Raw genomic sequence first — 15409 nt, forward strand, 5'->3', positions numbered from 1 at the left:
TTAATGATTTAATATGTTAAAAGATAACAGGCTCAGATACTTGCTTGTTATAGGAGTGATTTAATTGTTTTTGGTTCAGCATTTACGAACGTAGAGGGCGCCATTTTATCCGACTTCTCAAGATGGCCGCGCCCATGAATCGAAGATATAAAATGTATGTATAAGATCATGAAGTGATTACACTGTAACATTACACTGAAAGCAAATTATAAGATGATTATTCCGTAAATAATATGATAATTCATATACTTCTGAGAGTATTTCGAGTGTAGAATTGTTGGTGATGAATAAATTAACTTCTTATTTATAGCTGGGAGAATTGGGACTTCAGCTGGTCCAATAGGCAGTGGGTCTACCTGTAGCAGTGGGTGGCAGTGGCTGGTAGTGAGCTACTGTGGGGCTTGCAGTGGCTGTGGAGTTTGCAGTCCAGGGGTTGCAGTCTGTGGGTTGCAGTCTGTTGTACTGGTAGTGGCAGCCTGTAGTTTGAAGCAGTTGATTGACCTTTTTCTGACCTTGGGTAGGCATCTTAGAGTTTTGTTTCTTATATCATCAGATGTGTATCATGTATTAATGTCTGATATTAGGATGATTGCATTAATGAGTTTATAATGTCTTATAATATTGTCAAACGGTGTTACAGAGGATTTGTTTTGACAGTTTAGTTAATCTTATACGAAATAGATTGAACAGATGCAAGAGTTGAGTGAATAAGCTGGTATTGGTATTATACTAGATATTGTTCGAGGTGCTTTGTACTAAAACAAAGAGGGATTTTATAGGCTTATGCTGAATTTATAGTAGGCAAGAAAATAAGTTGTTGTAAAAACATAATTATTTTGAATTCTTACAAGGGAAATAGTTTCGACTGAATTTAACTTGGTAAAATTCAAGATTGTTTGCAGCGAGGCGTTAAACTTTAATGACAAGAAGTCTGTTTCATTTTTGTAAGCATTACAGAACTATCAAGTGATGAGATGGGAACTGTTTACATGTGAACTTTGTCATTGATTATTTGAATCTGTAATATAATACATGTAATTTATTGCGGTTTTTGTTTATGTATCTTTACAGGGTTTTTTTTATGTTTCCTATGACGCCGATTAAATGAAACTGCCCTAGATCTGGTGTCCCGGTTTCTTTATTGAACTGTACGGTCCCTTAGCAAGGTCCAACCCCCACCCACGACAGATTTGGCGACGAAGATGGGATCACTGGTTCTGCGCAGTCTTCGCCGATGACCGTCAGGAGTCGAGGAACAAAACCCCATGGTCAACCAGTCAACCGAGAAGCCGTAATAGAGGTCAAGTCAGCAAGTCTTCGCAGTGAAGTCAACCAAGTCTTCACAGTGAAGTCAACCAAGTCTTGCCAGTCAAGAACGAACTTTAAATTGAGTGGTAAAGGTTAAAAATTAATTGTTGTCACTGATGTATACTATGTACTTGTGGTTATATTAAGTACAGTATATTAACCTTTTCTCCCGAATAAGACCAATCTAGCCCTTGTAACGATGCCCGGCGAAGAAGCGTCGATGTCCGAGATGCTGCAGGCCTTGACCGGTGTTCTGACAGGCCTTTCCGTGCAGCAGGCTCCGCCAGCTCCACCAGTAAAGCTACAGAAATTCAGAGGACTGCCTAAGGGGCCAGGAGAGCCCTCCCTAACCGAATGGCTCGAGGAGTTTGACACTTACTGCCGTAGGTACAAGCTAGAAGGCACGAACAAGGCCCAGGCTTTGGTTGAACATTTGACTGGATCGGCCAAAGAAGAGGTGCTATGTAGGAATTCCAGTGTGCGAGGCAACTATGATTCTTTGGTCACTGTCCTGAAGTCGCTCTTCAGTCCGGCGGAGTCCGTGCAATCGCTGAGTGCCGCTCTTCACTCAAGGGTACAGCAAGAAGGGGAGTCACTCGCCGAATACAGTAGAGTCTTAATGCGATTACACTCAAGAATGGAGCAAGCGGCCAGTTCTGAGGAAAAGAAGGCACTGGAACTCCTTAAGGATGGTTCGCTCAAAGAGAACTTCTTGAACGGCATTAGGGAGCCTTGGATGAAGAGAGAGGTACGACGAATTAAACTCGCCTCAAGAGGAAGTACATTTCTAGAAATGAGAGAGGAGGTTCTAGAGTTTTTCGAAGGACAAGAAACGTTTGCCAGTAAGGCTGTGCTGGTGAAAGAGGCAGTGGCAGAAAAGAGGGAGATTCCTAGCCCTTCAGAGATGGAATTATTGAAAAGTGATATTTCAAAGTTGGCTCACCAGGTCTCGAGCCTAGTTGAAGTTGTGAGTCACATGAATAAGGACAACAACCAGAGGACTGGTCGTAGCAGTAAAGCAAAAAGGGACACGACCTGCTATAATTGTGGGAAGAAGGGTCACACTAGATCAGAGTGCCAAGAACCTACTTTGTGTTACGGCTGCAAGGGGACTGGACACATGAAGAAGGACTGCCCAGAGGGCCGACGAGCTGTCATGTCAGAGCGTAACAACAGCCAGCATCCAGGGGTTAACATGGGTACAATCCAAGAGTCAAGCATGGGTGCTACTTCGTGCAGTGATGAGGGTCTATACGCCAGGTTGATTTCTTCATGCCCAAGGACGAAGATTCTGATATGTGGAGAAGAGCTTGACTGCGTTTTGGATAGTGGTGCTGAGACGTCGGTAATTCCTTCTTCGGTTTATCATAGCCACCTCAAAGACAAGTTGGGAAGCCCGAGACAATTGCCATTCTCCCTGAATGTGGTAGGCGTCGGAGGAGTCGCAGTTACGGAAGGCTATATTGAAGTGCCAGTTGAGGTGGAGGGACGGATGGTACTTGGTAGCTTCCTGATCACTCAAGACAGAGAGAACAGTAATCGTACCTCGATACTTGTAGGATGTAATATCCTAGACCAGATTAGGGACAAGGAGCGCCTAGTTGAAAGGCACCCCCTCTTGAGTGTGGTACAAGCAGATAGCATACTTGTTTCTCTGTGCAACGTTGTCACCGAGCATGAGCCATGTAAGGATGATGGAGATGGAGTTGGCCCACGCAGTGGTGATCCCTGCCTTCCCCTAGGTGTGCAATTAGATGGACTATCAGCTGATGAGAAGCAGAAAGTCTCTGAACTCTTGACAAAGCACACTGATGTATTTTCAGCAGGACCCTTTGACTTGGGGGAGTGTAGTATTGTCCCACATGAGATAAATCTGAGTGATGGCCCGCCAATTAGACTGCCTTATCGGAGACTCCATCCAGACCAGGCTTGTCGGAAAGTATCTGATAGGCAGAGAGAGGATGCCATGAAGGAGGAAAAGAGACAACAGAAGAAAGAGAGAGGATCTGTTGCTGCCATGGGAATAGGCGACAGGGTGCTACTCCATCGTGATGCATTCACAGGCAGACATAAACTTGTAGACAAGTTCTATGAAAGACCCTACATCGTTGTTGCAAAGAACAAAGAAGAGGATGTCTACCAGATCCGCCCGGTTACTGGAGGAGAAGCTACATGTAAGTGGGTAAATCGACGTCGCCTAGTTGAAGATCCTCGTCAGGAAGATAGAGGGATAGACCAGATTTTCCCTTACCCTCAGGATAATGTTGAAGCAGAGAGTGAACTTAGTCGTCACGTTGATGATAACGTTGATGATGTCGACATCGAGAACCGAAATGACGACGGCAATGATGACAGTGATGATGAGGGCGATATCCCAGGTTGGCTCTATCTATCGAGTAGACAGGGTCTGAGGAATCCGGAACTCGAAGTAAGAGCCCCGGTCCGACGTTCGGCGCGAAGTAATAAGGGTGTAAATCGATATCCTTTTCGATTACCCACGTCCTCCATCACAGGCCTTCCCACTTGTTAATGTAAATGTACAGATTATTTATGACACAAGCGGGGAAGGAGATACTTTGCACTTGATTTAATACATGATTAATGTTTTGGGGTTCATTTTTCTAAAAGAAAAGGAGGTTAATAGCAACAGTGGGAAAAGTATTGAATTTCCGAATTTGGCATTACTTTGTTTCCTGTTCTAGAGAAAAAGTGGTTTGTCAGTATATTCAAATATCTTTTCATTACAAAGATGCTGGTGCAGCTACTAATGGTTCCTTTTCCAGTAGTATACGATTGATATTTTGGAAATGTGACATTTGTTTTTTTTGTCATATATTGATAGAGACCGGTTTGTGACATATATATGTATATATAGGATAGGAGTATGAGATTGAATTATTTTGAGCTATGAAATATGAAATTCTTTGTGGGTCATATTATATATTGACAGAGAATGGATATAGTGTTCAGTTTCTGAAATATATTATAAAAGGTGTGAAATCAAATTTCATAGATATTCTGCTATAATTGTTTTGAAATTGATAAAATCAATGGATTTGTGTATCGATTCAAGTATATTTTTGGGGTTAATCATTATAGATGTAGTTTGTCGGGGACGACAACGTAACAAGCGGGGAAGATGTCGGGAAATGGAATTTTGTGAAGGCGAAATTTATAAGGATTTAATTTGTGCGGTGAGATCTGCGTATCTGAACCAGGTGTTTCGAATATTTACGCTAGGTTACGTAATCGTACTAGGCCGAATTTACTTTTTTTTGAAGCGCATTGATATATGCATCTTTAATTAGGTCGTACTCGTACCGTTTCACGTGTGATAGCCCTTTGGGTGTGGTTTGATTAGGAGAAGGCATTTGAAGATCTACGTGCACGGACGTGTTTGTAGGCAGAGCACGAGAAGTTTTAAACGTGTGTTGGAGATTTCTTCGGTATGTAAACTTTTATATAGCATTTTAAGTCTATAAGAAGTCACTTTAATGCTGAGAATAATTCTAAGAGTATTTGTAACTATTTTAACTGGATTTAAGAGATTATTTTGAGTACTTTCCATGTCTTGACTTTGATGCGTCTGAAGGATAAGAATTTCGATTTCTGTAACAAATTGTGGGAAATGATGCAAATGCTCTGTGGTTATCTCCAAATAGAGATTTATCGGGTTTTCAGTATTTGATGTTAATGATTTAATATGTTAAAAGATAACAGGCTCAGATACTTGCTTGTTATAGGAGTGATTTAATTGTTTTTGGTTCAGCATTTACGAACGTAGAGGGCGCCATTTTATCCGACTTCTCAAGATGGCCGCGCCCATGAATCGAAGATATAAAATGTATGTATAAGATCATGAAGTGATTACACTGTAACATTACACTGAAAGCAAATTATAAGATGATTATTCCGTAAATAATATGATAATTCATATACTTCTGAGAGTATTTCGAGTGTAGAATTGTTGGTGATGAATAAATTAACTTCTTATTTATAGCTGGGAGAATTGGGACTTCAGCTGGTCCAATAGGCAGTGGGTCTACCTGTAGCAGTGGGTGGCAGTGGCTGGTAGTGAGCTACTGTGGGGCTTGCAGTGGCTGTGGAGTTTGCAGTCCAGGGGTTGCAGTCTGTGGGTTGCAGTCTGTTGTACTGGTAGTGGCAGCCTGTAGTTTGAAGCAGTTGATTGACCTTTTTCTGACCTTGGGTAGGCATCTTAGAGTTTTGTTTCTTATATCATCAGATGTGTATCATGTATTAATGTCTGATATTAGGATGATTGCATTAATGAGTTTATAATGTCTTATAATATTGTCAAACGGTGTTACAGAGGATTTGTTTTGACAGTTTAGTTAATCTTATACGAAATAGATTGAACAGATGCAAGAGTTGAGTGAATAAGCTGGTATTGGTATTATACTAGATATTGTTCGAGGTGCTTTGTACTAAAACAAAGAGGGATTTTATAGGCTTATGCTGAATTTATAGTAGGCAAGAAAATAAGTTGTTGTAAAAACATAATTATTTTGAATTCTTACAAGGGAAATAGTTTCGACTGAATTTAACTTGGTAAAATTCAAGATTGTTTGCAGCGAGGCGTTAAACTTTAATGACAAGAAGTCTGTTTCATTTTTGTAAGCATTACAGAACTATCAAGTGATGAGATGGGAACTGTTTACATGTGAACTTTGTCATTGATTATTTGAATCTGTAATATAATACATGTAATTTATTGCGGTTTTTGTTTATGTATCTTTACAGGGTTTTTTTTATGTTTCCTATGACGCCGATTAAATGAAACTGCCCTAGATCTGGTGTCCCGGTTTCTTTATTGAACTGTACGGTCCCTTAGCAAGGTCCAACCCCCACCCACGACATTGTGAAATCTAAAGCTCCCTAATAAGGAGAATGCAGTGTTCAAATCTCTGTCACATTTGATCTATGGCGAGTAGAAAACAGCCGTTTTAACATTTTTTGTACCAACTACATATAGATGAATTGAATAAAACTGAATAAAACATCTGTTTTCGACTGAGGTTGTAGGGAGAGAATATTCCATGTCCTGGTTTGCGTTTTTTATTTTTATCTAAAGCTCCCTAATAGGGGAAACACAGATTACTTGATTTCTCAAAGAAATTTTTAAAATAATTTTGTTTAACCATATATCAGGTCAAAGTATAATGCTTTCAAATGAAATTCAATTTAAGAAGACTACTTCACTAATCCAATCTGTGCATTATATTCACTTACCTGTCTTCAAGTAACATATCTTCAAATTGCTCCGCCAAATCTTCATCAATACCAAGCAAGTCCTGTGTTGGGAAATGATCATATCAGTTTTGTAAATATTGTTCTTATTTTATTTCTTACAAAAACCTTGGGGTAACATTTGATGACAAACTCCTCCTAGAACAGTTTGTTACACAAAAATGTTGAACAACTCCATTTGTGATTTTATTGACCAAAAAACAACGGAACGTCTAGTCCATGCATTTGTTATGTGCCACTTTGATCATGTTGAGTTTTGCGTAATTTACACATTCACTTACCTCATTGCCAAATTCAAAGACTCCAAACTATCCAAAAATTCTGCAGCGCAACTTGTTTGTTGTACACATTTCTTGTACAAAGAAATGTGATAACATATCCCGTATCACAGCATCTACATTGGTTACCAGTCCAGTTTTTAATTTAATTTAATAATTTTTTTTACTAGTATATCAATTTGTCTATAGACTTGCTCCTTCATACTTAAATGATTTAGTAACCATCTATAAGGCAGCCAACACGTCATTTATGTTCACACAGTAAGAATTGATTGAATCGTTCCTCCAATATCAACAAAAACATATGGTGAATGTTCATTTGCTCATGCAGCTTCTGTTTTATGGAACAGTCTCCCAAATTAATGTAAAATAATTGATTCAGTTGACAAATAAAACATCTCTTAAAACTTACTTATTCGAAATGCACCTAAATTTAACAAAGTGAATTTAGCAACACGTCTTTTTTCTTTCTATTTTCTAAAGCGTATAGAAATATAGTTACATTAAGTGATATACACTCTATATACACTGATTATTAGTATCATTATAATTTTGTAAAAGATGATCATATAACTTAATAGACAAAGAACAATTAATAGCTATTTGTACCATGGTTCATGACTGGCTACATTTAACTTTGAGATATCCCATATTTTATTAAAAGAGATGCACAAATGCTTTATATGGCAACCACCCCCCCCCCAAAAAAAAAAAAAAATTAAAAAGAATAAGTGTTCAAAATGGGGTAATATAGAAATATAAAAAATACATATCATTAATAATAAGAAAAGCTGATGTCAAATCAATTCATTTCTTTATATACTAATAGAAGCTGATTCAAACATTGAAAATGAAATCATTTGGAATAACAGCAATATTACTTTTAATAAACGTATGTTGGTATTTGAGAAATGGAAGCATGCAGGTATAATTAGGGTAAAAGATGTTATAAGAAATCGTCAGTGGTTAGCACCAAATATTTTGAATAAATCTGTCTATTCTTCTCAAATTTTATTTGATTTAGAATATGCTAAATTAAAAAAGTCTTTCCTGTTTATTGGTTGAATAAGTTTGTTTAAGGAAAATTATCTACTCGAATTAAAAAAAAGTGAATGAATCTTAATTTCATTAAAAAGTGGAGAACAAATAACTCTAGATTATTTACCAACAAGAAAGATATATTCTTTATTATGTTCGGAGGTATCGGAAGAACTAGGCATTGTATCTTTTTGGTCTAATCTTTTCTCATTACCAGTTTCCGTTAATTGGAACCATGTATTTTATTTTAAGTTGCATTTAATTGTGGATAACAGAATTAGACAATTTAGTTTTGAATTTTTGGACAAGATTTTACCCTCAAGAGACAATTTATTTAAGTGGCATGTAGTAGAAAATAACACATGTAACATTTGTGGAGAAGTTGATACCACTTTTCATTTCATACTGTATTGTAAATATGTTCGATTTTTTTGGAAAATTATAGAAAGGTTGGTATTTTATATTTTCAAGATTACTATTACTATAGATGAAAAAACATTAATCATAGGTTATGATCTGCAAAGTTCCAGCAATGTTATGTGTAATTTATTTTGTGTTATTGCTCAATTTGTTATTTATCAAAATTACATAAAAAGTATATTCAAAGGAAAAAGATATGATGCGAATTCTTTATGGATTGAATTCAAGCTTACTATGATTATTTATTTAGAACGTTTATGTAAACGAAAAAGCAAGTTCGGAATTTTGAAAAAATGTGATATTCAAAATTAATGCATTAATGCACTAATGCATATTATTGCATTATTGAAGTGAATTGATTTTTTTAATTGTTTGTGTATATATGTACATGTTATTGTGAATAAATACCTCAATTAAGAGGATAAAAGAAAAAAATAGAAGCTGATATAAAATTGTTCATTCCTCATTCAAAGGTATCACTTGCAGTTTAAACTCTATGATATTCATAAATCTAAATGCACTCTAAGCCAAAGAGCCAAGCCATAGGTAACTGAATCAGAGACAAGAATGAAATAAACCGGAAGCTGTCATACCTGTGCATAGGGACCAGCACATGCACATCCTCCCCTAGCCTGTATACCATAGACATCGTTGAGTAGAGCACAGATGAAGTTATGATGGAGGAATTGTTTGGTGTGAGGATGACGGATCAGGAATGAGATGATAGGAAGGCGTGGCTGGGATGTACTCCCTAGGATGACCAGGTTAGGACAGGAGGAGAAACGTTCTAGAACAGAGCTGTGTGGACCAAGATAACAATTGAACATAATATATATTACATGTGACCGGCCATCACCATCTGTATCAATAAAAAGTTTACACTTTGAAAAAGTCCCCAAAATTGAAAAAAAAAAATACAACATGGGGATATATTTTTGCACGTATAGTCTTGGGCTTTGGTCTCATCTATCAGATGAAAGTACATTTTTGACAGAATGATACATCTGAATACTGGTAAGCACTATCCATTTATGTAAAGCTAACAGAATTTGGTTTGGGTAAATATGAGGATTTTCACTGTGTGTCAAGGGAAAAGAGTGAAAAACGGACTGACCATGCTGTGCAATTCTCTTTTTTTGGTATTTTGGGTCAATGGAAATAAAACAGATACAATGTAACTTTTATAACAACTTTGGATCCTGAATGAACATTTTAAGCCTAGGTTAACAACATAACTTTCAGCTTGTTTCTGGATTTAAAACAATAAATGTAAAAAAAAGTTAATTTCAGACACCTCTAGCATTTTCCTTTATTATAATTTTTCATTAAAGGAGATGTACGTTGCATTCATCATTTCAAATGTGTTTTACCACTTCCCTAGACATAGAAGAAAAAAAAATCATGCCTATTTTTTCATAAAAATTACTGCTACATTTAACCCTATGTAGGCTGGGGCCTCGGAGGCCCCCCTCAATGATTCGCGCAATATTTTTGCTGCGGAATTTTTTTTTGACTGCGCCGCTCGCTGAATTTTTACTTTCAAGTCTTGCTCATCTTTTGAGACCAAATTTGCGACGCCCATGTACGCGGTTCCGAAATTACGCAACATTTTCTAAGTGCATGTCAGACCAGAAATTGCAAAAAACAACATAATACATAAAAAATTCATCTGATATCACAAATTTTTTTCATGTACATTTGCTAAGAACACCACAAAAAGTTTCTAACCAAAAATTAGAACATTTGGAACTTCAATTAGGGAGTTAGAGGAAAGAGTATGATTTTGCATACTAATTACGCATAAATTAGCATAATCACTTAATAGCAATTTACAAGAAATAAATTAATACAGAATTTTGTAGGTTATATCCCAGACAACCTGCGTGCCAATTTTCTGCAAAGATCTCAAGGGGGGTCTCTCAGGCCCCCTTGAGATTGCGCGGCCATATGATCTCCCAAAGTACCCCCGGACTAGATTGGGTAAAAAGCAAGTATCATAACGATGGTCAAGGCATGTGGGGTGGCAGTGGCAATCGAGGGAGTGTTTTGGCCAAGGAAAAAAGTTAGAAAGGAAAGAGATGTCTTCAAAATAATGGCCTTAGCTAAAGTCCATGTGCTGTTCATGATAAACGTCTACTTCATCTATATAACTATTTGCAAGTGTTGGCCAAATTATTTTTCATGACCTTTTTAAAAGTAGGTGGTGCTTGCTCTAGCAGAAAACTATGTTGAAATAATATCATAATTCGCTTAAGGAGACCTGTACCAATATATAAATGTGGAAAAGACTTCAGAATACTATACATACCACGTATATCATTTTATAGGAATATTTCAAAGTATAAACTTTTTTTTGATACACACTATACAACAAGTCACCCAAAATGAATCGAGATTTTCAATGATCTTAAAAAAGCACATCCTCTAATTTAAAATGATAAATAACTTCAAAAAGTGATCAATAATAACCTACACAAGGACTTGGGTGAAGAAGAAGCTCAGCAAGATTTTCAAAGGTTTGAATTTCAAGGTTCACTCAAGCATAAGATGTGCATACTGTGCAATCTCAATGAAACTTCCAAACAGTCCACGAAAAATGGTGTCAAAGAAACCGTTGTATACAGTATCTATTCGTTCATTCAACTTCACAACTACAAATTTTGACAGTATAAAGCAGAAGGATTACTCTTTCAGATTAGCAAATTTTTACTTTTTAGAGAAAAAAATATTATTTTGGCTATTTATATTTATATTTCCCTGATGATTTATTGTTGGTTTGGTGGTCACATATTAGATGGCTCAGAATGGAATATTCAGAGTATGGGCCTATATCCTATGAATCATAGATTAGTACAATATTTCTGATATCTCATAAAGAATATCAATCCAATATCATTATTGTTACTTATCATTATTCATAAGGTATTGCAATAAGCCACAATATTCCAAGTTTGTTCATAAGTCAATAGAGTCAATAGGGGTTAATCATACTTCAAATAGCAGATTGCAAATTTTCATATGTGGCAACCAAATCTTTTTTCCTTCTAACAATGATTTAGAACTATGATTCAATTGAGATTACACTGTCATTTCATCTTTCTCTAAAATGTTTTATTGTCCCTTTTCAGTCCCCCCCCCAGTATTTTTTTAAAATTAGGTTGTTGCATTTTATATTGATCAATTCCTATCCATATCATCACTGTATTAAGCTCTGCATTTTGATGAAATAATTTTAAAATATGCATTTAAACATACTTTTAAACAAAACATTTAGCAAACTCAACAATGAAATCTTACCCCCATATTTCTTTCTCTCTTCTCATAATCATTTCATGTCCAATAGTTTCTTTGAGCTGCATTACCAGTCCTGCTCTGATAGCACCAACAATAGAGGGCGTCCCACCCTCCTCTCTCATCTCAATCTGCTTCAGATAACGATGAGCTTCTCTCCGTACCTATGGCACAGATAGAAAAACTCCATATTGATAACACAACTTGATTATTTGCTAGCAAAGAAAATATTCAAACTTGCACAAATCAATTTTGTACAATGCCCTGTTGATCTCATTTCCAATGTGTCTACTTAGTGGTGTTAGACCAAGTGGATATGACACAAAATGGGTATACCCTAAGCCTGATTCATCCCGCTTTTTTTTCTTTGACCAAGAAAATTGACAAATTCTCCTCGACACCATTATTTACATAGCTCTACTTGGTTGATTTAAAGTTAAGAAATATATATCATGTGAAAATTTTGATTATAAATCTAGAAAAGGAAATAAAGACTTGAAAAGGAAATAAAGACTTGAAAAATGTTTGATATTCATAGTCTTTGGGGACTCTGAATTTATTACGTTTTTCATTATTTAAGTGGTCCACTGGTCTGGAAGAAATTGCACCGGTGACCGACGACCTTGTGCAGGCACCGGTGGACCGCCCGGTTCGACTCGGGCCAAGTAGAGCCTAACTTGAAATTAGACCAAATGGTAAAGAGGTTAAATGGCAATTAGAGGAGCTGGTTGTAAGACCAAATGGCAATAAAGGAAATAAAGTTTGAATACTCACAAAGAAAACACTACCTCCACCGCCACCGGTTGGATGAGGATTAACAAAGAGGGCCTTCTTTGATATGAGTATCCCAGGAGTCTCTACACCTCCAACAAACTTATGAGGAGACAAGAAGATTGCATCTTTGGAGGTCACAGATGGCAGAATTCTAAAATACACAGCACAAGATAGAAATTGGATTGCACATTATAAATTTATGACTTTCTAATTTTACTATGAGGGGGGCTAAGTGGCCTTTTATTTCAAATAACAGGAGAAAGATTGATCTACTATCAAAACAATCTTTGTTATTAAAAGTTAAAATGTAAAGCAAGTTGGATTATTGAAAATACACAGCACAAGATAGAAATTGGATTGCACATTAATACATAATAAATTGATGACTTTCTTATTTTAGCATTAGGGGGATTTCAAATAACAGGAGGAGATGAAAGATTGAACTACTTACCTCCAAGTTATATGAATCAGATTAATAAATTTTCAAAGTTATGATGGTCATTCATCAAATACCCCCAACTTGGTCAAAGTTCATTGACTTCTAAAACAATCTTTGTTATTATAGGTTAACATGTAAAGCAAGTTGGATTATTGATTATGCAGTGGATAATTATACCTCCACCAATGCCAGATATGAAATCTATTACATGCTTATCTTCTAGAATTTTCAACAGCTTTCATGATATAATCTAATAAATACCTAAAAACATAATGCTTCCACCCACTGTAGGCAAAGGGACAAAAATATGTCTTATACATCATTAGAATCACTTATAAAAGGAATGCACCTCTTACAATCTCTATACCATCATGATTTAATGGTTCCCCCTTTGCTTTTCTGAGTGATCTTTCTACATTACACACAATCTGATGGTAGTAATCAATAGTGGAATATTTATACCATCATAAACTTTAGTTTTTCACAAAAAAAAAACAATTTTCAGAAAATCCCCATGATAATCAGGGAAGTTCTGCAGTTTCAGTGAATAATTCAATAATATTCTCTCATTCTGTAGTCGTAGTAAATTCAAACATGCCAGTTTTTTTTTTTTTTTTTTTTTAAACTTACCCTGCAACAACTGGATTCATGTCTATTTCCACATATGGTCCTGTACAATGCAATCAAAAGATTGAATAAAATAAGTGTATTCAAAAGGAATCAATTGATATTCTGCATGGCAAATATTTTTTTTTCTCCAGAATTTACATGTGAAATTTATATAAACAGCATGGATGAATTATTATCACAGTAGCTCTCGTAATTAATAAATGCTCCCTTCCTGGAAAATAATGATACGGTTTTCCATCAAGTTGCTACTTACAAATTAACTACATTACTTGGAATGCAGAATGCTTATATCATGCTGCTACATTAGGTATGCTTCATGCAAGCTTACAGGTTGTGAAGTTCAACCTTTGATTTAAAAGTATGCAGACAATATCTGAATAGTAATACATCAGCTTACCGGTACTTCATGTGAACAACTATTAATAGACAAGTTCTCAGTTTACCAAAACTACATTTGAAACTAACTACAATCACCCGTTAAGATTACATCTCATGAAATGGCATAAAAAAATAAGTTAGGAGGCTGGAAATCATCATAGATTGCTGCACCTAACAACATATAATGCAAGCAAAACATTTGTCTTGAAGCACTTTACACACACCTAGGCATTTAAATTCTAATATATTACAACATTGGACTGTTGAAGCTTACATCTTGTTCATACTTGATCATACTGTTTTCGAGATCAACCAAATATACAAAAGCAGTATCTTGAAAGAGATAGCATTATCAAATCAAGCAATATACTAACCGGCGGTAGCATAGTCCCAAAAGGCAAGGGCATTGTGTCGATGGAGGATGGTTGTTATGGCAACTGTATCAACTAGGATACCAGTTACATTGGATGCTGCTGAGAAGCAACCTATAAGCTGACGTCCTGTGCTCCTCCACGTCTGAAAGAATATCAATACGACCCATCTTATTATGAACATGAAGAATGCATTATGCCTGTCCTACACTGTAAAATCTGACATGCGACCCAATTGTAACTCACAACTTTGCATTTTAAAAGTTCAAACAAGTAAAATCATCTTATTTGAAGTTCAAAATAATGCTACTAATACAAAAATCATAATTTTGCTTTACTGTTAAGTCTTGTGGTCAGAGTAAAGTCCATATAGGCTTCCAATCGTAGCCCATAGCAAATTGCTGTGGCATCACTATGCTTTGGAATTGAATTCCTACAGGGAGACTCGCAATCAATGAAATTTATATTTAGTATCCATACCACTATTTATAACTTTGATCATTAAGATTTTATAGGTTGGATTGTTAACATTACATGCAATTACACATTTTCCCAAAATTTGATCACAAACAGATCATGTAGTGTGCACGAGTCTGGCTTAAAATACCATGAAAGTCAATCTTCATTATCATAATGATCCTCTATATTGTATCTCTGGAAACAGAGGTATTTTTTTATCGAATTCCCTGATTTTTCCCTGACTGGAAAAAAGTAAAATAATTTTCCCAGATGGGCTGGTAACCCTGGGAAAGAGTGTGACATTTCAGAGAACATGAATGTTAATGTTAACATGCCCCATCTTTTCATGATCTCAAACTATATAGACAGCCAACAACTGCATATTATTTGTTAGATGTATGATATAGATTTGGATTAATTATATCAATTTGACTCCTCGAGATATTCTCACCTGTAATAGTGAATCAAGGATTCTTGTATCAGCTTGACCATCAGCATCTTCAGGTATTCTTATGATCTGAATACAACAGAGATTACACATCAAAATTATAAACAAAACTAACATTTAATCTACATGTACATGTATGTTTGAAATATACCTCTTTGTAAATATGTACAATAGGAATTACTTTATGAACCTTTCACACAAAAAATATTATATAATGCATTGTAGCTCTGTAAATCTATGGTAACCCATGTACAAAATGTTCTAATTGATTATACATGTACATGTATATACAGGTCAAATATTTATA

The 15409-nt window shown here is 35.8% G+C and overlaps 1 protein-coding gene across 1 annotated transcript in view; it reads right to left on the reverse strand.

Moving 5' to 3' along the window:
* Positions 1–15409, reverse strand: part of LOC129269590 (uncharacterized) — a 38939-nt gene that overhangs the window by 13140 nt on the left and 10390 nt on the right. Inside the window, exons 6-12 of the mRNA XM_064105116.1 lie at positions 15106–15171; positions 14199–14340; positions 13447–13486; positions 12378–12528; positions 11610–11767; positions 8906–9110; positions 6559–6620 (exon numbers count right to left, since the gene is read on the reverse strand). Of these exons, the coding sequence (XP_063961186.1) occupies positions 6559–6620; positions 8906–9110; positions 11610–11767; positions 12378–12528; positions 13447–13486; positions 14199–14340; positions 15106–15171 (824 nt within the window). The remainder of the gene's footprint in view (positions 1–6558; positions 6621–8905; positions 9111–11609; positions 11768–12377; positions 12529–13446; positions 13487–14198; positions 14341–15105; positions 15172–15409) is intronic.

Source organism: Lytechinus pictus, chromosome 10 (assembly GCF_037042905.1).
Source record: "Lytechinus pictus isolate F3 Inbred chromosome 10, Lp3.0, whole genome shotgun sequence".
Lineage (NCBI taxonomy): Eukaryota > Metazoa > Echinodermata > Echinoidea > Temnopleuroida > Toxopneustidae > Lytechinus > Lytechinus pictus.